This window comes from Dendrobium catenatum, unplaced genomic scaffold (assembly GCF_001605985.2).
Source record: "Dendrobium catenatum unplaced genomic scaffold, ASM160598v2 fragScaff_scaffold_655, whole genome shotgun sequence".
NCBI classification, from domain to species: domain Eukaryota; kingdom Viridiplantae; phylum Streptophyta; class Magnoliopsida; order Asparagales; family Orchidaceae; genus Dendrobium; species Dendrobium catenatum.
This window is the reverse complement of record NW_021319117.1, coordinates 504,375-526,158: the sequence shown is the minus strand read 5'-3', so window position 1 is coordinate 526,158 and position 21,784 is coordinate 504,375. Positions and strand designations below refer to the sequence as shown.

At 35.3% G+C, this 21,784-nt stretch overlaps 1 protein-coding gene across 2 annotated transcripts in view; it reads left to right on the top strand.

Moving 5' to 3' along the window:
* The first annotated feature begins 3,013 nt into the window (after positions 1–3,013).
* LOC110104572 (KH domain-containing protein SPIN1-like) overlaps positions 3,014–21,784 on the top strand; it is a 33,421-nt gene continuing 14,650 nt past the window's right edge. Inside the window, exons 1-6 of one of the 2 annotated variants that reach the window (XM_020833741.2) lie at positions 3,014–3,255; positions 3,397–3,485; positions 6,830–6,978; positions 16,259–16,375; positions 16,450–16,566; positions 19,276–19,419. In XM_020833741.2, coding sequence (XP_020689400.1) covers positions 3,176–3,255; positions 3,397–3,485; positions 6,830–6,978; positions 16,259–16,375; positions 16,450–16,566; positions 19,276–19,419 — 696 coding nt within the window. In that variant the 5' untranslated portion in view covers positions 3,014–3,175. The remainder of the gene's footprint in view (positions 3,256–3,396; positions 3,486–6,829; positions 6,979–16,258; positions 16,376–16,449; positions 16,567–19,275; positions 19,420–21,784) is intronic. The other variant, XM_020833740.2, reaches the window with a different exon arrangement.

Below are 21,784 nucleotides of genomic sequence, written 5' to 3'. Positions count from 1 at the left end.
TAAGTGTTGTGTCCTGGATATTCGCGGTGGTAGAGAAATATAAAATTTAGCGTCTTAGAGTTGTACGAAAATCCGGCACGCAATCAGATAAGAGAGAGGATCTAGCATTTATAAGATACCAACATTTTTACGTGGAAAACCCCTGAACGGGGGTAAAACCACGGGGCCTAGCCCAGTTTGAATGAATCCACTAGTATAGTAGTTGATTACAAATGAGTCCCTTCCTTGAGAGAAGCCCTTAGCTTGATGTACATTTTATAGAGTACATTACATGATGTGAATGCAAAGAGTCACTATTAACGTATTCGTTTGATCAGGAGGACCATAGTCTGGTGATAGAAGTTAGAAGAACCGTAGTCGGCGGGCAACAAAGGTTATAAAGAACGTTGTTTGGCGACGGAGGTCAAAAAGACTGTAGTTGGCGGGCGACGAAGGTCATAAAGACTGTTGTCTAGCGACGGAGGTTGGAAAGGTTGTAGTCGGCGGGTGACTTAAGTCAGGGGACTGTAGTCGGCGGGCGACAGAGGTCATAAAGATCATTGTCTTGCGACGGAGGTCGGAAAGACTGTAGTCGGCAAGCGACGTAAGTCAGGAGGACCGTAGTCGGCGGGCGACGAAGGTCGAAAGGACTATTGTCTGACGACGAATGTCAGAAGGACGACGTCAGGTAGAAATCCAACAATGAAAAGAAATCCAACATCAGATAGATGTCCAGCGAAAGTCTGACAACCGGTAGAAGTCTGACGTTGGGTAGAGACTTGGCGACGAGTGAAGGTCCGGCGTCGGGTGGAAGTCCGACGTATGTTAGCGGCCGAGGAGAACTCAGGCATAACTTGGGCAGAGTTTCGACGTCAGGGGGAAATTTTGTCGTTACTTAGGCAGAATTTCAGCATCCTGTGGAAGTCGGGCAGAATTCTGGAATTTCGTGGAAGTCGGGCAGAATTCCGGTGTCCTGTGGAAGTCAGGCAGAATTCCGATGTCATTTGGAGTTTGGACGGAACTCCAACGGTGATCGAGGATGAGTCTCTTCCCTCCTATTCTTCTCTTATCCTCTTGTTCTCTTCTTCTTCTTGCTTGGATCCCCTCTCATGAGAAATGAGGGGTTTATTTATAGATATTATGGAGTGGCATGACATATAAATAGGTGAGAGATCAGGGGTAAATAAGGAGTGGTCGGATGGACGGCCGATATTGAATCCATTCATCGTGTACCGTTCGTCAGATATTTGAAGGTCTTAATGATGTCGGAATTTGGCGATCTTGAGCTCGTTGGATTCGTCTCGTGGAGCCGCTTGATTTATTATAAGAACGTTATATTTGAAAACCGTTTGGTAACTCAAATTATGGATTGAATCTTCCAACATCACTTCGGGTCTTTGATTCGGACCCATTTGGGCTCGGATTGAGTTGAATTTGGTGTCGTTGGGTTTGTATTTCTGAGACGATCAGTTCGACTATAAGTTTGTTGAAATTGGAGTTCAGATGATCCCAGATTTAATTTTTGAAGTTTCCAACTTGATTTTTGCCTCGAGATTCGTGCCCGATCAAGATAAATTTTTTTATGACATATCAAGAAGAAAGAAAAAGAGGAGCAAAGCGAATGATCTCACCCAATAATTACCATAACAGTTGTTAAGTTATTGATGACTAATATTATGGTAATTTAAAAATTTTAATATTATAATATTTTTTAAGTTCTAATAAGTGAGGCACCTTTTTCAATGCCTATATATTAAATAATAATAATAATAATAATCACAAGTGCTCCAATTACTTCGGGGAGCAACGCTTCTTAAATGGGGCCCAATCAAGTGCGGGCCATGAGTTTTTTAGGGTGAGTGTCTCTTTTAGATCAGCTGAGGATTATTCACGCAGCCAAGTATCCCTTCAGGGGAGACAACAAGTGGATATCCCGTTCCAAAATAATAATAATAATAATAATAATGATCACATCAAAATTAAACTTGATTCCAACAAAATTATCAAAATCATGGAATTAAAAAAGGATGATTTAGGTTCATATAATTTTATTTATATTTTTAACACCTAAAGTTTTAATATTTTATGTATATCACTTATAAATAACTTTAATATCAAATATGTCATTCCCATATCTCATTCTTATCACATATATCATCATATAAATTTTAAATGTTAGATACGTAAATTATAAGGCTTAATGGAGTTCTCTAACTCTTTGCATAAACTTGTATCATAATTTATGTAAAAGAAATCGAAACAAAAAACTTGAATTTACGTAAGTCTTAAATCCTCAATATCTTAAACAAGATGATTTTCACAATATTTAATCGAAAAAAAAACATACATTGATTCATTTTGAATTCGTCGAATTTCGAACTACGGTTTCTCTCCCTTCTCCCTTCACTTTCTTCTTTCATGAGTTAGTCCTCTATGGAGCAAGATAACTCCTCTTTATGAGAGATTGAGAGAGGACCAATAGTTATTTCCTGCGGATTTGTCATAATAACCATTCATAGGAGTTATTTTACAATAACTCATAGGAGTTATTTTACAATAACCACTCATAGGAGTTATTTGATCAAACGGTCCATAAACGAATGATCAAATTATCTTTTCTTGACTAATAGGATTTAAACATAAATAATTAAATTTCAATAATTCAAATATATGAGCCACATAATGATTTATATAATTAAATATATATTCTTAAATAATTATTGTGACGTCTCGCATAATTAATATATTTAATTATTCTAACATAAATATCATGATGTGATGATATAAAATAATATATTTTTAATCCCCTTAAAAAATGATATGATAACACCTAAACCAAAAGCGAAATCAAATTTAAGTTTTAAAGCTTTCGTTTAAATCAGTAATTGAAAACCCACTGAATATCTCCTCACTCCAAAATTTTCTAAAATTTTCTCTCCACCTATTTATTTAAAATTTTTATTAATGTTTTATTTTTATTTTTTAAAGTTTATGGCTGTTTCCACCCCATATTTCATTTGTTTTATACTTTAATGGGTTGCAGGGTTGCCACGAAGAAAAATAAAGCGAGTTCAAGACTTCTCACTCTAGCCGACATCATCAACTTTCTACCACCTCACCTTCCTTGGTCTTTTTCCTTCCCCATTAACTTCCTTCGTTCCAACCTTCTCTCTGCAAAATCTTTCTCCTTACAACCATGTCAGGTTTATATACTCACAGCTTCTCTCCAGCGAGAACCAACTCCCCACAGATAAGAAACACTCCAGATGCAGATAGGTATTGTAGCTGATAATAGAAAGATGAGAAAAGAGTTTTTAATTTTTTACACAAAATTTGACTATGTTCTACGAAGGCTATTCCTTTTTTATGATTTTAAGTGTTCATGTAATCTTGGTGTTCTTTTTGTTTTGTCTATAGCCAGTACTTGGCAGAGTTGTTGGTAGAACATCAAAAACTTGGGCCTTTCACGCAGGTTCTACCCATATGTAGCCGTTTATTGAATCAAGGTTAGAGCTTTGATGGGTTTCTATTAGTTTTGGTTGAATTCTGGATTTGGGAATTTGAACTTTCATTGCTTTGGGAACTCGGATGGATTATTATCAAGGCTGTGGCAATGTGTATTGCTTGATGGAAATCTTCTTTTATCATGCTGTGTTTTGATGCGATATCTTAAGTTTCCTCCTTGAATTTTCACCGCGGTTTCTTTTAGGTTTTTGGTTGTTTTTTGGGCTCAATGAATGAGCCTAGGTTTAATAGCATTCTACAGTGGACAAATGTTCTTATGTTGTTCTTTATTCCTAGCTTGTCCATGTACTTTGGCCATTATGCTTTGTTATACATATGCAGTTTACATGGCACTTAGTGGTTGTTCTATGGATTGTTAGATGTAGTTGTGCAAAGTAGAATTAATAGATTATGCAGCACTCATGGAGAAGGAATGAACATTGAGGATTCGTAAGACCGAACCTAATGTATCTCTTATCTGTTTAAATTTTCCCATTCAATTGCTTTACATGTGCCATTATAGAAGCAAAATAAAATTGTAAGCTGACATGGTAATGATGGAGTGCGCTTTTTTGGTTTATTAATGGTAGTTTTTGTTTTCTTGGAAGCCTTACATTGGATTATATTCCTTGTTAGTTGTCAAAACATAGCAGTTATCAGCCTTGCTTGTTTTTTTTTTTTATTTCATGATAATGTGCGGTCATTTTACATTTCATGATAATGTAAAATACAGTTTTTGTGTTCTTAGAAGTCTTACATTGGATTATATTCCTTGTTAATTGTCAAAACAATTATCAGCCTCGCTTGATTTTTAAATTTCATGATAATGTGTAGTCTTCATGAATAATATAGTTTGTGAAAATGTTTGTCATATAAGACTAAAGAAACCCCATTCGTAGTGATTAGACTCAAATGTATCTTCATAATACATAATTTGGATGCATATATGATAAGTATCATGTCATTAAAGAAAAAAAAAGTTTAAACTATATGTAAATTTTTAAGTTTAGTATCACATCAAATGGTTAAAGAATTTATTTCTATAGATATATTGAGTGGTTGGTCTTCACCCATGAGCCTAAACATTTGGATTGAAAATGAGTTTCATCATTGGTCCCCGTTTGATTAATAAACCCTAATAAGAGATATTAGATTAGAGGGTTTATATAAGATTGAGTTATTTCTTGTAGCTTATCCCATTTTTCGTTGCTGGCTTTTACTATGGTTGAGCAATGTTTAAGAGTAGGTGAATCCCACTCATGGTAGTTTTTTTTGTGGTTAAGTGGGCTCTTGGTGTGTGATACTCTATAATGCTTCTATTTGAGAATAAGTGATGGGTGATTTGGAGATCTCCCATGTAAAAGTAGATTATTCAGGCACACGGGGCTTTCATCTTAGTCTCGAATCAAATATTTCAAAAATTTATTGGTTAATGTATATATGGTTCCTTACTAATAGCATAGGAACAATGGTGTATCTGGCCTTTGATACTAATATATATTTTCAACTATTTGTTAATGTATATTGGAAATATATAAGTTGTTGTCCTTCACCTATAGGATTAAGCTTTTGGGTTAAAAACGGATTTGACCATTGGTGTATTAGGCCCAACTTTGGCTCTCTTTTGGTTCATCTTGTATAACATTGACCATCTAATTTTGGAATAGGGGAACTTATTATAATTCTATGTATTTCAATGTTTAATTTAGTTCTCTTCATTCAAAGACACAATATTGATTATCACCCATTAGTATTTAATTTGGGTACATAAATAGTTAACATGTCATTTAGGAAAATGAACTTTCTCAACTTGATAGAGTGGAGCTTAAGAGAATTCTTTGTGATGAATTTTTTTCTATGTTTTTTATTTCTCTTCATTCGAAGATGTGTTTATGAGGATAATTGAAATTGTTAAGAATATGACATAAGCTACTGCTTATGTTTACAAGGAAAACAATGAGCGGGCATCAAAGACGACAACAACAACAACATCAAGTCTTTGTCCCACTACATGGGGTCAGCTACATGAATCCTTTTTCGCCATTGTGTCCAGTTAAAAGTCAAATTCTCATTTAAATCTAATAAAGAAAGACCATTTCTAATATTTTCTAACCAAGTCTTTTTAGGTCTACTTCTACCTTTCTTAACATAAGTCAAATCTAATACCTCAACTTTCCTAACCGGGCCATCGGAAGGCCTCCGTTTAATGTGACCAAACCATCTAAGGCGACTTTCTCTAATCTTATCTTCCACCGGAACTACTCCAACCTTTTCACGTATATGCTCATTTTGTATCCTGTCTCTAAGGGTCAAGCCACTCATCCACCTAAGCATCCTCATCTCTGCAACACTTAACTTTGTATTATGCTTCTCTTTTAATGGCCAACATTCAGCACCATAAAGCATTGTAGGTTTCACCACCATCTTATAGAATTTCACCTTAAGTTTGAGTGGGACTTTTCTATCGCACAATAAGCCTGATGCATTCCTCCACTTCAACCATCCAACTTGAATATATATATATTCAATGATAGCATAAAGAGATAGTAAGAGTATAAATGTTGGTACCAATGCTAATTCAAATGAGGTATGGAAGTATATTATTTTCTTTCTTTTTCTGTATTTCTAATTTATAATTTGCAGCAGTATTCATCCAACCACAAGCTTATAGATTATATTTTTTATAAGTCTACTATTTATATGGCATCCTGAGCAATTATATCCCCGTAAAGATCTAACAAAATTCTATGGCACACACTACTGCATTTTTTTTTGATATTCTAAATTAGTGCACCATGTCTTCGCAATCATCCTAAAATTCCTTTGTGCATCCTACATGGCGAGTCAAGTTGACCAACACAATTATCCTTTATGGGTCAATGCTCTAAAGCGTTTTATGTTGATGGATCCTTAGCGGCTCCTCCAAAGCTTATTTAAGAAACTTCTATGAGAGATAGTGAAGCCCATGAGATGAAATGAGTTATTGTATTAAATTTTACATTTCAAGAGTGGTTTGCTTAGTGTCAATTTCTTATTGGATTGATCAAATCTTCTCTCTGAGAAATTTGTGATTTTTGGTTTTCATGTCTAGTCGTTTACAAAATTATGAGAAAACTCATGCGATAATTATTCAAGATTATCAAAAGTCAAAGACATGTAACTACGATGTGAACTTTGACAACTCTATCAAAGACAAATACATACGATAGAATATTGCAGCAAGATCTTAGCATTATACAATGAGTTGGATCTTATTGGTGATCATACTTGTAATTAGGAGCATGTGATGTAAATCCTTAATGGCTTAATGATTTTTGTCTTTCTAAAGCCTTAGTTTTTTTTGTAGAAATAGTGCGAGTCTCAGGAGTACCCAGTCAAGGATTTGGGGACTATGATCGGCAACAGTATGGATACCCCAGTCCAATGGCTTCTCCAAATCCTGCTTCAAACATATCTGTCACAGGTTCAATTGGTTGGAATGGGTTGTACCAAGAGGTGAATGATCATGTTTTTTTTTTCTTCATTGTTTATGTACAATTTCTTTTTATTATTTGTGATGTGATCTTTTGTGCCACTTGTCTTACCCAGAGATTCACAAACTACGAATTAATAGGACAAGTAATATATGGATCATGGCCTTATAAACGAGAAAACCTACTTGTTGACTTTTAAATTATATCAAACACCTTTTGGTGTTTATTGAAAAAAAAAGGTTAAGAGCTCCTAACCGAATGCCCATTAGGAGAAATTGAAGTGTTTGTATCTCATTTCATTATTACTAATTAATTCACAAAATATTTATTCTAAAAAAATGAGACGTTTAACATATAAGTGTAAGTCCCATAGTCAATTATACAGGACATGTAAATGAAAAACCATGGCATTTTTAATACAAAATCAATAGTAAAAATCACCTCATTATGTATAGTTGAAGGCAGTTGGCCTACAATGAATCCCCTGTTGGGGCAATCTGATATAGTGATTTAAATTATTCTTGGTGGCACTAAGGATGGACTAATTTGGGTTCAATTTAAGGTGAGTATAGCCTTGTTCTTTTCTTATTCAGGGAGTTAAAAACTGTGCTACTTGGTACGCTTAAGAAATTGGCAGTATATTGTTGCTTCTAGTGGGGATAAAGCTGAATCTTAGTTCTTGTAGAGTAAGATATCTTACTAGCATATTTTTGGGTTAACAATATTGAAGGTCTTATGCATAAGCACATTTCTCATTGCGTGTTAGGAAAGTTAATTTTGCTGCTGGAATGTAGAACTGTACAGAGATTGTTCATCAAATTCATATTTATTAAAAGCCTTTTGTGAGGTTTTCTATAACCAATACAGTACAAGAGATCACTTTCCTTGATGTTGGCCCCGGCGTGGAAACACCACCTGAATTGCTTCAGCATACAGAGCTCAGAACAAAGCAAAAGAAAGAATTCTAATTATCTCAAAAATCTGTCTTCAAGAGAGGAGATAGTCCTCTATTCATAGAGTAATGCTATATTTGTAACACCCCATGATACTCCTTACCAGTAACGTAGAGTATCACAGAACTAAACATAACATTCATTCTCTACATGCAACATTTCTCATCATTTGCATACTTGTCTAAAAACATCCACTGACCATTACATTTACTGAATAAACGGAAATATCTATATAGTCTCAATTTTATCACAAAAGTACTTACATAGCCACTAAGAAAATTAGAGTACATCACCATATTTAGACATTTTACATACCTTACAAGAAGACATCATAAACTTTGCTAAACAGAAAACATAAATATTTCATAACTTGCCTAATATGTTTCAACTTTTTCCTTGCATTCCCTGAACAACAACCGATATAAAAACTGGTGAGCTATGAGACTCATAAAATTATACAATTTAAATAAGAAATTAAATGCAAAGTTATAGTGAATAATATAATTGAATTAACTCAAAAAACATTTGCAAATCAACATAAAAATCATAATTAAAATCATTATGTAATTCTTTTGAAATCTGTATAGAATATCATAATTAGTTTTCTAAGGATTTGACTATCATTTTCATATAGTTAACTTTCATATTAATGTTCAATGGAGCCTAGATAAATCTGACATTTTCGTCATTGAACTATATAGAGATTCCTTTTGCCCCATCTACTAAGCAAGTATCATATCTAGGGTCCTTTTTGCCCCCACCTGCAACGTCATATCATTTCATACTCAATCTTTCCTAATTTAATATTGAGTCGACTTTAAATATTCGAAATCCATACATGCTTTATATTTTTGCATGCTTTCATATAAATCTATCTGTTATACCGTTTACATAAAAATAATGTGTATGGAATATGCAATGAATTGAACTTTTTTCCAAAATATTATTAACTAGGAAAAGTTTTAAACAATCATACTTTAATTATCTCAAATTTCAATTATTCATATGGATTTGTAGTTGCTTGTACGTGAATACTTGGATGTATGCTCATATTCACTAATTGAAATCATCTTAATGCATTTATCCCTTCATTCAAGTGACATTGCATTTATCTAAAATTAATAATATTGATTTTGTAATTTAGAATTGCATATCTTACCTCATTGACGAGTTGTCTCTTCAAAGCCCACGCCTCGTACTCTTTTCCTTTGGTAAAAATTATCTCAACACTTTATTTCTGCATATATAATCTAAGTTCTTACACAATTGAGTAAATTTTCTTTTAATAATTTTTACTAACATTAGGAAATCTACAAAACAACAATAACATTGCAATAAAAGCAATTTACTTTAACTTCTTCCTTCCTCAATTGCTGTAGTTTCCTCTTCTTCTTCATTTACCTATACTCTTTTCTCTCAGTAGAAGTTGCTTCCATCACTCACAAACCCTCATTTAAAAATTCTTCACTCAGCCGAACACACTGCTTCAATTACTTCTAACTCCACCGAGAAAGAATCCCTTCTCTGCTCTCTCACTGCCCGCAGGTTTTCACAGACCAATGCCACATAGCCTCATATTTTTCCTTTGCTGTTAATAACTGCAGTGTGCCAAGCCCTTCCTGCACTGTACTGTGCCGATCTTCTTCTTTTGCAACTTCTCTCCAGAAAATATGCTCTCATTTACTCTGCCCTGCTTTGCTCGTTAACCCACTCCTTTCCTTCCTGCTTCGCATACAACAATCAAATTCTCAGCCTTCCGGTTCCAATCCTCACTTGAAAACCACTGGAAGAGTGGCCCCACACCAAATAACTGCTCTCACATCTTTTCATATCCAAAGAAAGCACCTATTCAGGAATATGGAAATAACTAATTTCATTTAATATTTTACTTAGTATTAATGCTAATATCGACTTAACAGTAATTAACTGTTTAGTAAATATTAATTTATTTAACAGTTAATTATAATTAAAAAGTATTAGTTAGGCTTGTTTAAAGTTTAAAAGAAATAACGTGTTGAAATTTTTATTACTTGAAAATTTCTGGTTATTACAACCTCAAGGTCCCTTTGGAGGGAATTATTGAAGAAAGGTAAAAATTACATATAACAATAGAGAGGGGGTGGGTTTAGTTGGTTGAACCAATCCAAATAAATCCATCCAATATCGTTCTCCCTATCCAGGAGTGACTTCAGCACAAGCTGAAGTTGATGAAACTTGCTGAGGAATCTAAGGATCTTATTTTTTTTCTTTTCTTTCTCATCACCAAATTCTTATATATAACATATAATGATGCCCCTCTTAGCAACAAGGCAAGTTGAATTGAACACGACCCCAAATTGACCAATCATGCTGACATCAACATCCACAACTAGCGCCTCCATGAACTTTGTGTTGGAATGTGTGAAGGTACCAAAGTAGTTGTGATGAGGTCATCGATAGGAGATTCGGCGCGTCTATCAGAGACGACCACGGAGATTGACGGCCATGATTGCTAGCCTTTATTTTTGATTTTATTTGTACCATCAGTTTTCATATTATTCTTTTATTTTCGTAGTTTCCCATTTTACCCCTGAGGGTAGTAGTTGCTTTTGTAGCCTCAAGGGGCATTTTAGACTTTTGCACTTTATTTTCTTTGGGGCCTATTTATATGGCCATTGTATCTTGTATGAGGATTATTGAATTATTGAATGAAATTTTGTTTTGTGTTCTCTTTGTGAGTGCCAAAATGTGGATCTCTTTGTGAGTTCCATTAGAGATCTCTTAGTGAGTTCTCGAATTTGTTCCTTGTGATCATCTTCTTCTCTACACACATCTCCCGCATACAATTCACCACCGTGGAGAGGAGCTAAATTTTCCGTGGCCATTCACTACCCTTGGAGCACAAGCCGCCGGCCAAATAATTGTGGAGCTAATATTTAATTTTCTTTTAAAGTTCTTGTGTAACTCCCCATTGCATCACATCAAGTTGCCATGATCAGGTTTAGTCATACCAATTCCATTATTAATGATGGAGAGCATATTTGTTGCCTTATTTGGAACGATATGAATGAATACTTTCGGCTGGATATCTTGCTTGATTTTTTTATCATCATGCACGTTCTTATTAAAACCAAGAACTCCAAAGAACATGTCGTCATCATACTCTTCATACACTGGCTCATCATAAAAAGGCAAAGATGACAATTTCAACAACAAATTTTTAAACTCATCGAAGATGGACTCAATCGAGGGTATGGAGGAAGATTTATGAGGTGTCCTTTCAAACACGTTTTCATGGGAAGAAGGGATTCAATCGGCCCATATACCCTCTCCATCATCGGTTCATAAGGATTCGCCCAGAACGGAGTATCTGTAAGCCGCCATGGGGGCATACTTGCTCCTTGGTCTGATGCCAGAAAAGTCCCAGGCAAGTGGGACCAAGTCTTTCCTTCGTTTGAGCCTTAATAGTCGTTGTTGAAGGTGGGTTATTTTTCGCTGTAGATCTTCAATCACTATTTCTTGAATTGGTCACTGATGCTTTTGGTGAGGCGACATCTTGCCATATCCTTCTTGGTTTTATCCTTTCATGAATGAGATTTGATCGTCTGTTAGCCTAAGCCCTAAGGTGCTTTTCTTGTAGGCGACAAGACAAGTCAGAAAACTTTTTTTCCTTGTTCTTGGACCAGATTTTCCAGTGGATGCAAATCGACATTACAGGCGCCTAGGCTGCGAGGCTTGCTTGCAATCTTCCTGTTGTTGTCGGTAAGTCCCTAAATGCAGAAAATAGGCGCTAAACAACACCCTATGGTGTGTAAAAATGAATTGGCACGGTAAAGGCCCGCTGTTGGTACACTGAAACAAATTGAAAGATCAAGAAGAAGCTTCGATTGTGATGTTGGCAGAATCCCGGATCCCACTACACTTACTTTCCTTCCTCTCCTCTCAATATTTAGGGGAAATCCACCCCAAGGAATTGGATTTCTCCCTCCTAGGTGGGCTTCAAGATGGCAACCTTCAGCTCCTGCTGAATTGCCAAATTCAATCACCCAGATTTCAGGGATAACCGGCATCTGAATTATAGTTCAGGATGCAGAACATATATACAAAACATACCCCCCCCCCCCCCCCCCCCCCCCCATATGCATCTTCCTGGCTCTGATATCAAATGACGCTTGATATGGAGTGGAAACACCACCTGAATTTCTTCAGGATACATAGCTCAGAACAGGCAAAAGAAAAAATTTCTAATTTTCTCAAAAATATGCCAACAAGCGAGGAGATAACCCTCTATTTATAGCGTAAGACTACCTCAAGAGTCCCTTTGGAGAGAATTATTGAAGAAAGCTAGAAATTACATATAACAATAGAGAGGATGTGGGTTTGATTGGCTGAACCAGTCCTGATAGATCCATCTAGTGTCATTCCTTCACTAATCTATATGCAGGAATTGATTAAAACGGAATAGTTTAAAGATTTTGTTGAAGGAAAACTGGATGAAAACATAGTAGAGATCAATCTGTATAATGTTTCACTCGTTTCTGGTAAGAATTGGCTCCCTTTCCTTAGAGTAAGTGATTGAACAAGAACTTATACAAGTTCATTGTTGGGCAGTTTAGAACCGAAAAGGGACTATGGTTAGGCTGATACACTAATGGTGAAACACATTTTCAACTTAAAAGTTTAAGCCTTTGGGAGATTCGCAACTTCTTGGTATTCCTATAACATATTTTTTACTTATTTACAATGTGATTAAACTCTACATGCTTGCACATCTCGTAATAATCACCCTTTTATGTGAGAGTTTGATAGGAAACACTTGTAAATCTCAAGTATTTTCTATCAATCTTTGAAAACATTGAGCTCTCTCTATCACAATCCACACAAAATCACAAAAATAGTAGATAATTTGTATTATTTGATAAAATAGAAATGGAAAAATAGCAAGATACAGTTGATCCTCAATTCGAGAGGAGGATCGATCTCTCCCAAATCTCTAGACGCTGCTAGAGCCCAAAGGAAAACCTAACTCTAAGAGATCTCAAATTTCAGCCAAATTCAAGATGCCCTAACCCAAGGAAAACAAAGTATTTAATGCATACAAATCAAAAGGAAATCCCTAAACAGTCCCTACATTCAAATTTCCCTCTTAATTCATCAAAATTTTTTTCCTAAATGGCTCTAGTAGATTCGGGCATGCGTTCGGCGTCATAATCCACGTACAGGAGGTGGATGGTTCCTCCAACTTACGCGTGAACCGGTCCCGTCAAATCGGTTGGACCGGTCTAGCATAGTTCTTATCCTTGGCCATCACTTTCTCATGAACCAAAGCTTTTATGCATCTTCAAATCTGTGGGCTCCGAAAATTCGGCCCCGGCCTCTGACCACTGTGCTTTCCTTCGGGAGAGTTTTAACTGAAATAAGTTCTGGGGTAACTTTTGGAAGGTAGATGGGTTTGTAGATAAGACACTACACAGAGATTTTGTCCTCATTTTACGAGGACTTTATGATCTGAGTTCTGGTTTCCTATAGGCGCAAGTCCCTGTAGTTAATTACCCTCTCGATCACGAGAGAGAACTTTCAATTAAGGCTAGTCGTCAATTAGATACGTTGTATCCATAGATATATAGTATTAGGCATATAGTAGTAGCATGGGCTTGGGTGTTTGGAAGATTTGATATTTAAAATTAAAAATTTCACCATCTTGCACTTAAAACGGATGGTGGGGGAATGAATGATGGACCCAATCAAGATCCCATGGTTCAGTTGTCCTGGGCCATCGTGGTCCCTAGTCTACTTAGTCAGAAGAGGTGTTGGTGGAATTTTGAAAACATGTTTTGAAAAATATTAGTTTTCTTTGGGAATTTTAAGATTAAGGTTGAGTTCTAATTCTAAGGTCGAATCAACTCATTAGAAAGAATATATCACCCCGAAGCAAAAATGAGGTCAACAAGAGGTAGTCAACCCAACCTGACAAAAGGATCCTTGTCGGCAGCCATGGGTTGCGTTGTTCAAGGGTACCTTGTAGATCTGAGGTGTATGTTTGTCTAAGGGGACAAATTTGAATCCACCTTAGCTAACAGAGGGTTTTGTGCCCTATGAATCATATCCTATTGATTCATGTCTTAAATATTTGATGCCATTAAGGAACGTATTGGCTCTGGCCATAACCGGTATTTCATGGTGCCATTTGACGGCAAAATCACTCGGTTCAGAGGGCCCCAGGTCATAACCGTTTATCCTGCGGTACCATTTGGAGGCAAAACCATAGGTCAGAGGATACATTCCACATCTTTAGTGGCAGGAGATTGTTTGAGAATGGATCCTAATTATATTTTTGACTAGGTATTAGCTCTATGTGAGCCGAAATAAATTTCAATTTGTCCACCCTTGCAAGATGTTGTGGAGGATGAATGTATTTTGCTTTAAGTGATTAATGGTATTGAATTTCAATTTTAAATATTTTGGATTTTGGGATGTTTGTTGGAAATTTGGATTTTCGGGTATTTGGGATGGCATTTTGAAGATATTTGTGAACCCTCCTGGTTGAGATAAACCTTTAACACGGCCATCATCGGGGTGTTTGGGATCATTTTCATTTATGGATTGAACCCTGTCGACCCTGTTAACTTGCCGACAGAGGATAGGGTTCGTCGTTAGTTTTGTGCCTTTATTAGTGAATTCTTATTGTTATAGGCCTTGAAGGCCTAATATGAATGTATTAAAATAAATATACTGGTCGCCGCAACCGTATATTTGTTTGATTATTTGAACCTTGTCGACTCCTATTGATCCGCATAGAAGGATCAGGTTTGAACTTGAATTCACTTATTGACCTGCGCAGTATTCCTGGACATCACGTGTGTATTTATAACACCTTCGCCGGGGCCCATGCGAGTTTATTATACATCCCCTTCCATGTACCTATGTGCATACATATTACAGTGCATGTGCGGGGGCATTTTGGATATTTGACTGGTCTTCTACAATAGCTCATAGAAGTTTGCATTTGTCGTAGTACTTCAATACTTGTATGTAGAAGGCATGTTGAATGCATGACCATTGTTCATCAAGAAACTTGCAAGCCTCAATAATCTTATCGAACTCAATGTTCAGAACATGGTTGAATTGAGATTCACTCACTTCATAATGACTTGATCCGACTTTCACTTCCCAGAACTCATATAGAAATCAGTAAGCGACTTTTGATGTCCTGTACTCCGGAATTTGTGACCATTACTTTGAACTGCCAACTGTAATGATTGAAGGTGACTCAACTTGTCTGGGAGAACCATACAAGCGTTCATTCCTAAAATAATTGTTGCGGTTGAAAACATGGAGATAGGAGAAGGTTGGAGTTCAGCTCGGTGAATCGGGAGTCTTGGCGTTGGGTGAAGAGGCCGATGGTGATGGATGAGTTCGGCTAGATCGGAAGAGACAGAGTGAATGCGGGAAGAATTCCGAGAGCTTGCGATAGGAGTTGGAGTTTGCTAATGGATTTGATGTCGGGATGCTTGCGGAAAGGGGAAGAAGCTAACGAGCTTACGAACAGGAAGAGAAGAGGTGCGAAGAAGAGCCTTTGTCCGCATTTTATTAGCGAGGGTGGGAATGGGATCGAGGTGAGGTTGCACGCTTAACTGTCATTAGCGCCGCTTGCAGAGGATGGGTCACCAATATGAGCAGAGATCTGGTACAAGTGATGATTTAAGTTTTACTTTACATATATATTCTTTGTCTGCTTTATCTTGGTTGTAGTGTATTGGTCAACAAAATATCATTCACCAGGAAACTCTCAACCACATGATGTTGTCACGGGAGTCACATTTTCTTGAGCCTTGTTTAACCATAATAGAAGATACCAACTGAACCTTCTGTTCTGATACTACTTATTAAGCAGTATGAAATCAAAAGCAGATCAATGTTGGTCCATACATAGGAGTGATCATTTTTTTTTTTCAACCCTAAACTTTAAGCTTATGGAAGAGGGTGAATCATTTGGTATTTGGACACTAGAATATTTGTTTACCTATCCAAACCCAATACTCTCATGTGCCTTAACACTGAAACCGGCTACTATCTCATATGAGAGTGCTAACTATTCTGATTGAATCCCTTGCTGAGATTTTTTTCTTTTGGTTGACAAAAAAAATTTCTGGCTAACCTACATAGGGTAACCAATCTTGGAAAGTATGTTTGGTACACCTAACATGTTGAAACAAATTCTCGGGACATTTTCTTGTTTCCATACTTATTGTTTGGCCCTTAAAGAATTGATTATACCGTTTATCTATTAATTTGAACTTTTGACTGTTACATATGGTAGCAAGTGCATTATTTGCTTCTTCCGTTCTTCTCTTATAATGGTTTGAGCAGAGATCAGAATTTCCTCAAGGAACCACAATGGATTGGCAAGGTGCTCCGGCTAGTCCTAGTTCACACTTTGTCAAGAAAATATTGCGTTTAGAAATTCCAGTGCATAAGTATCCTAATGTATGTACCTTTCCATTTATAAATTTATTGAATTCTTAGTGTTTGAGTTGTCTTTAACTTCTAATTCTTTTCAGTTCAATTTTGTGGGACGCCTTCTTGGACCCAGAGGGAATTCTCTAAAACGCGTGGAAGCTTCAACTGGTTGTCGTGTTTATATTAGAGGAAAAGGTTCAATAAAGGATCCTGGCAAGGTTAACAGTCATTTTTCGTTTGTCAGGATAATAGATGCTCTTGGTTGATAATTTCCTCCTTCAATTTGGGCTATTTTTTGACATGCCTTTCATACATCATAGATTTGTTATGATGTTATCAAGAATTGAGAATTGATGTTGTGTTATATGTATGTCCTGTTATTTATTTCATAAGTTATCTTATTTCTAAGATATTTGCTTCACTCTGGATTTATGCAAAAATAGTTATAATGAATATATAAATTCGAATATTCCTTTAGGAAAGGTGAATAAGCTAACTAAATATTTTCTGGTTATAACAAAATCACGAAAAAAGTTGCTTGTCAAAACATAAACCTTCAATTTGACACTAATAATAAGTGAAATTTCTGCCCAACTTGTGACTTCAGTTTTTCTAAGTTTCATAGAAGCGATTTTGAAATTGTTTGAATTATTGTATATTCATTTATCAAAAGGAAAATGAAGAGTTTTTTTTTAATATGATTTTGTTTAGTTAAGAGAAGCTTGATGAGTGGCTTTTTAAGGTAATACAAGCGTAGTTTTTTTCAAGGATTTTTTGTCTTCTGACTGTAATAATTTTACAAAAGATTACTAATATGTTCAGTAGATTTGAGGATGGCTTAGGATAAACATTCTTTGAAGTATGTGATGGGATGAGGAGATGCGGGTTGTTTGTGTTGGTCTATGCTTATGTTTAGTCAAATATTAATCTGCACTAAAAAATTAAGTGCGCATGTTGATTAAGTTAATAAGTGTTATGAGAGAGTGTCGATTCCATGAGGAAGTGTTCTGCTTCACACAATTGTTTAAGTACCGTCTATTTCAAGATACTAAAATTATTCTACACAACAAAATTAGAGCTGTATTCTATCTAGAATGAGAATTGCTGAAGAAAAGTGAAGATACCAATAGATAAAATGTTTTGGACTAATGACAGTGAAATATGCTAAGCTTTCCTAAGTAGACTCTCCTAAATTAGTTGTGAACCAGAGCATATGCATCCCTAGATCTCTCTTGAGCTTGTAAGGATGTAAAGAAAGATTTATGACATTTCTACAGTTGTTCTATCTCCATAGACTCTAGAATGCTAATTATCCTATGTCTAGACATGCAAGTATTTCATTCCAATTTTCCTAATTATTCCAATATTCCTCTATCGAGGCAATATATCACCGTAGGTTTTAATTCTACACATCGCCACTACATAGATTAAATAAAGAGCGAGATATTAAAAATGACCATTCAAAATTTAAAGCACAAGAGTCTATATTAGTAATTACTTAGGTTTTCATAGTATTAGTTCACAACTATGAGTTTAGCCGGCCATAGAATAAAAACATAACAACACAATTTTCATTTCTTACTCAAGAAAAAAAGTACAAGTAGAAAAGAGTTAAATGATATCACCCGGGATTAAGGATCCCAAACAGATCATACAGATGAACCCTTCTTAAAGTGAATCTCTCCTTGTAACTTTGCGCTCCACACTTCTTTCTTCTCCAAATGCTTACTTCTCACAACAATATTATCTAGCCACTCTAAAGTATGCACTTAACTCTCCTCTGGCTTCTCTTTTAAGAAAATTATTCAGAACTTCAACACTCTCACATAAAAAAATAGAAATATTATTTATATTTATTACAAAATGGCTCAGGCGTCGCGGTGTTATAATATGAACTAGCGCCTCGGCGCTTCTAAATGTTCTCCACTACGGTGCTAGGCTTACACGGCATGGCTATTTGCTAATCTAGCGTGACGTTTGACTGATCAGGCGTAGCATTTCTTTTTGTTAATAGCTTTGTTGTGGCACTGCAAAAGTTGGGCCCTGCGGCGCTCGCTTACATTATCCGGCGTTGCAATGCTTACGAGATCGGCGCTCCGACATTTAATTATTGTGCAATTTTCCTGAAACTTCGGTGCTGCAATGTTGATTTTTGGCGCTGTGGCATTGTGAAGTGCTGTGGTGCTGACCTTTTTTCTACCAGGGTGCTGAATTAAATACAATTTTTTTTAAGGCTCCGACGTTACAATATCCTGATATGGCGCCGGGGCGTCAACGACATTGCATTGACGCTACGATGCTAATGGTTTCAGTGCTGCGGCGTTGGTTCCATACTCATGATTTTTTTCTTTTTTTTTTAGATATTCCTGTACAACAGCAATTAAAAACAAACATATTCACGGGAATTTAACACAATAAAATATTACATAACTTTTACTTAACAGTATGTTTTGGCGCTGATGCATCAGTTGGGAGTGGTTTTACAAATCATGTGAACTACACATATATACAGTGCCCAACAATTTACTAAAGCATATTTATTTGAGATGATTTAGTCACAATACTCTTTATACGCTTGTCCAGAGGTCCTCTCCATATTTGAACATCTTAGCTGTTAATTTCTTTCAAGTTTTTCTGTATTATAGGCCTTAATTTGCACATAATCCTTGTGATTTCTGTATTAACATTGATTCTTTTGATATTCATGGAGACAAGGTAAACTTGATTCTTGTTAAAGCTTTTGGAATTAGGCTTTGAAGGTCCATGCTGTATTCAGACATCTGAATCTTGTAATAGTATGACCATTTATAAATTTTAACATTAGCAGGAAACTTGTTTATCAAAATGGTCTCAATCTATTAATGTGATTGCTATCATTTTCTTGCTTGAAGTCAAGATTTTATTATTTTGTTTTTCTCATATTGAAGGAGGAAACACATATGGGACGGCCAGGTTATGAACATTTGAACGAGCCGCTGCATGTCCTGATCGAAGCTGACTTGCCTTCTCATATTATTGATTTAAAGTTGAGACATGCTCAAGAAATTCTAGAAGAGCTGCTCAAGCCAGTGGTATGTACCAGGAATTACTCTTTTGATTAATACGTTTAGCCACTGAAATATCTTCTTCATGCATGCTAAAAGCAAATAAATAGTTTTATGTCCTGTAGGAGTGCTTAACGTTATTCTATCTTTAACTAACAAAAGGCTTGTTCCTTTCTGAACCTTTTTTCTTTGGGATAAATCTTCTAATCCGACGTGATAATTCCTATTTGTTGTTGTAAACTGCCTTTCTTAACCTTTTCTTAACATTACGGCTTTTTTGCTTCTTCTTAAAGTAGCTTTTTAGGAAAGCAGCTTTTCTAGAAAGCTACTTTAAGAAGCAATAAGAAAGACATCTCAAACGAAGCCTAAATGAGGGGTATCCGCATGTGGTAAAATGTTTTTCATTCTTTGTCCTGCTTGCTACTACACAACATTTTCTTAATTTATGGCATGTTTGAATTGTATCGTGAGAGCAAGTCTTGTAGTTCCTTTAAAAACACTGCTTTACAACAGCACATTTGATATGTAGATCCATTCTTTACCATAGGGAAAAGCTAAAGCCGCGGAAATCAATTACTTTATAGGATGATGAATGACGTGACTCGGGGTTAGTGTTTCCTAACATGACTAATATGATGTGTTGTATGAACTCAAGAAGGGAACTTAGGTTTTTTGCATATCGCAAATCACAAATTAATTCAACAACTTGCTTTCTTTAATTATAATCAGTCAATATAAAAGCTAAAACCCAAGTAACAACAAAATGATAAAATTAATCTAAGCAAATTAATAAAAATTTTGAACCACATAAAATCAGCAAAAATTTTGAGCCATAGAAAATCATAGAGCAATTCTAGTTTAATTCCCACAAATAGGATTGTAGTTTTATTAAATTTGAGCAAAATCAGTAGTGTTAATAAGCCAAGAAGAAACATGTAATTGAAATAAGAACAAGATTCCAAAGTACAAAAAAATAAAAATCAGGATTCAAATTGATACAAAGGAAAGGTCTAGCATTAGGTGGTCACACTTTATACATACTCAAGTGATTCACATAAACAACTTTAACTTACAAAATTAAAATTTTAGAACTGAAATTTTATTTTGCAAACGTTCATCAATTATGTGCCTTCTTATACCCTAGGCTAGTAGATATGATTGACATAGGATTGTCTCAATTCAAATTTAAATTAAGGTTTCATTTGGGATGACTTTTTTACTACTTCTTGAAGTACTTTTTAATATAAAAAATAAAATTTTTGCATTAAAAATTTGCTTTAAGAAGTATTTAAAAAGCCGTCCCAAGTGAAGCCTAAGTATCAAAAGGTTAAGAGTTACGGACAGCCTTATTTTAAAATTCCATATGCTCTTATACAAACAACAACAACGTGTTAGTTGAAACTTGTAAGTAATATCGGGACTATATCAGCAAAAGCCACGAATACTGCCTTCTCCCGATCTTTCAGATAACAAAGAAACTGCCAAAATCAAATTCTGCACGCTCCCATAATGGGAGCTGTAGGTAATATGAGAAATAGTTGTAAACTTCAATGCCATGGGAATCCTTTAAGATCAGCATGAAACAAAATAGAGAAAAATTGGGTTAGGATATCCCAACTAAAATTTTGTCAATATGTGCTTTCAAACCTTTTAAAGTTGCTTTGAGATGAGTACAATATATGGACAATCAATTAATTCTTGTTTGACTCCTCTCAAAGCAAATCTAATAGCTTTAAATTCATCCTAGCCAAATTTTGGTCAGGATATTCCCACCCAATTTTCTTTTACCAAAAAAAAAAAAGAAAATCTAATTTTCAATCCACAATTTTGAATAAAATTGATATGTTGTAATCAAATTTAATTACTTTAAAGTCAAAATCATACTTCACCCTTCGCGGGCTCGATGCGTGACAACTTATGCTTGTCGAGTTAATCCTCATGTTTCTTCTTGTGCACGCTCCTATTTGCTCGATGCAAGTTAGAAACTTGACATTTATTATTATTTCTTTAACCTTTGAGAAACCCTTCAAAATTATTTAGTAATATGTTAATTAATATAAATTGGAACAGAAAAGAATAGGATTAATCTAGCGTGTGAAGGCGAAGTGTTGAAGCCAATAAAGGATTTCTCAAGGGATTTGAGGCAAGAATTCATTAAAATGTAAAATTAATGAAAGTTAAATATAGTAATAATTTATGTGATTGTATGTGAATTTAGGTTATAATAAGGAAGATTATTTCAAAGGTCGAAATTTGAAAGGAGCTGAAGCCTGAAGTATAAAAGTGGATAATTTTCATAATTATTTTATGACAATTTCAAATTCTTTTCTTTATGTAATTATAATTACTTGTAATTGTTGCAATTACTACATGTTATACAAATTAATTAAAA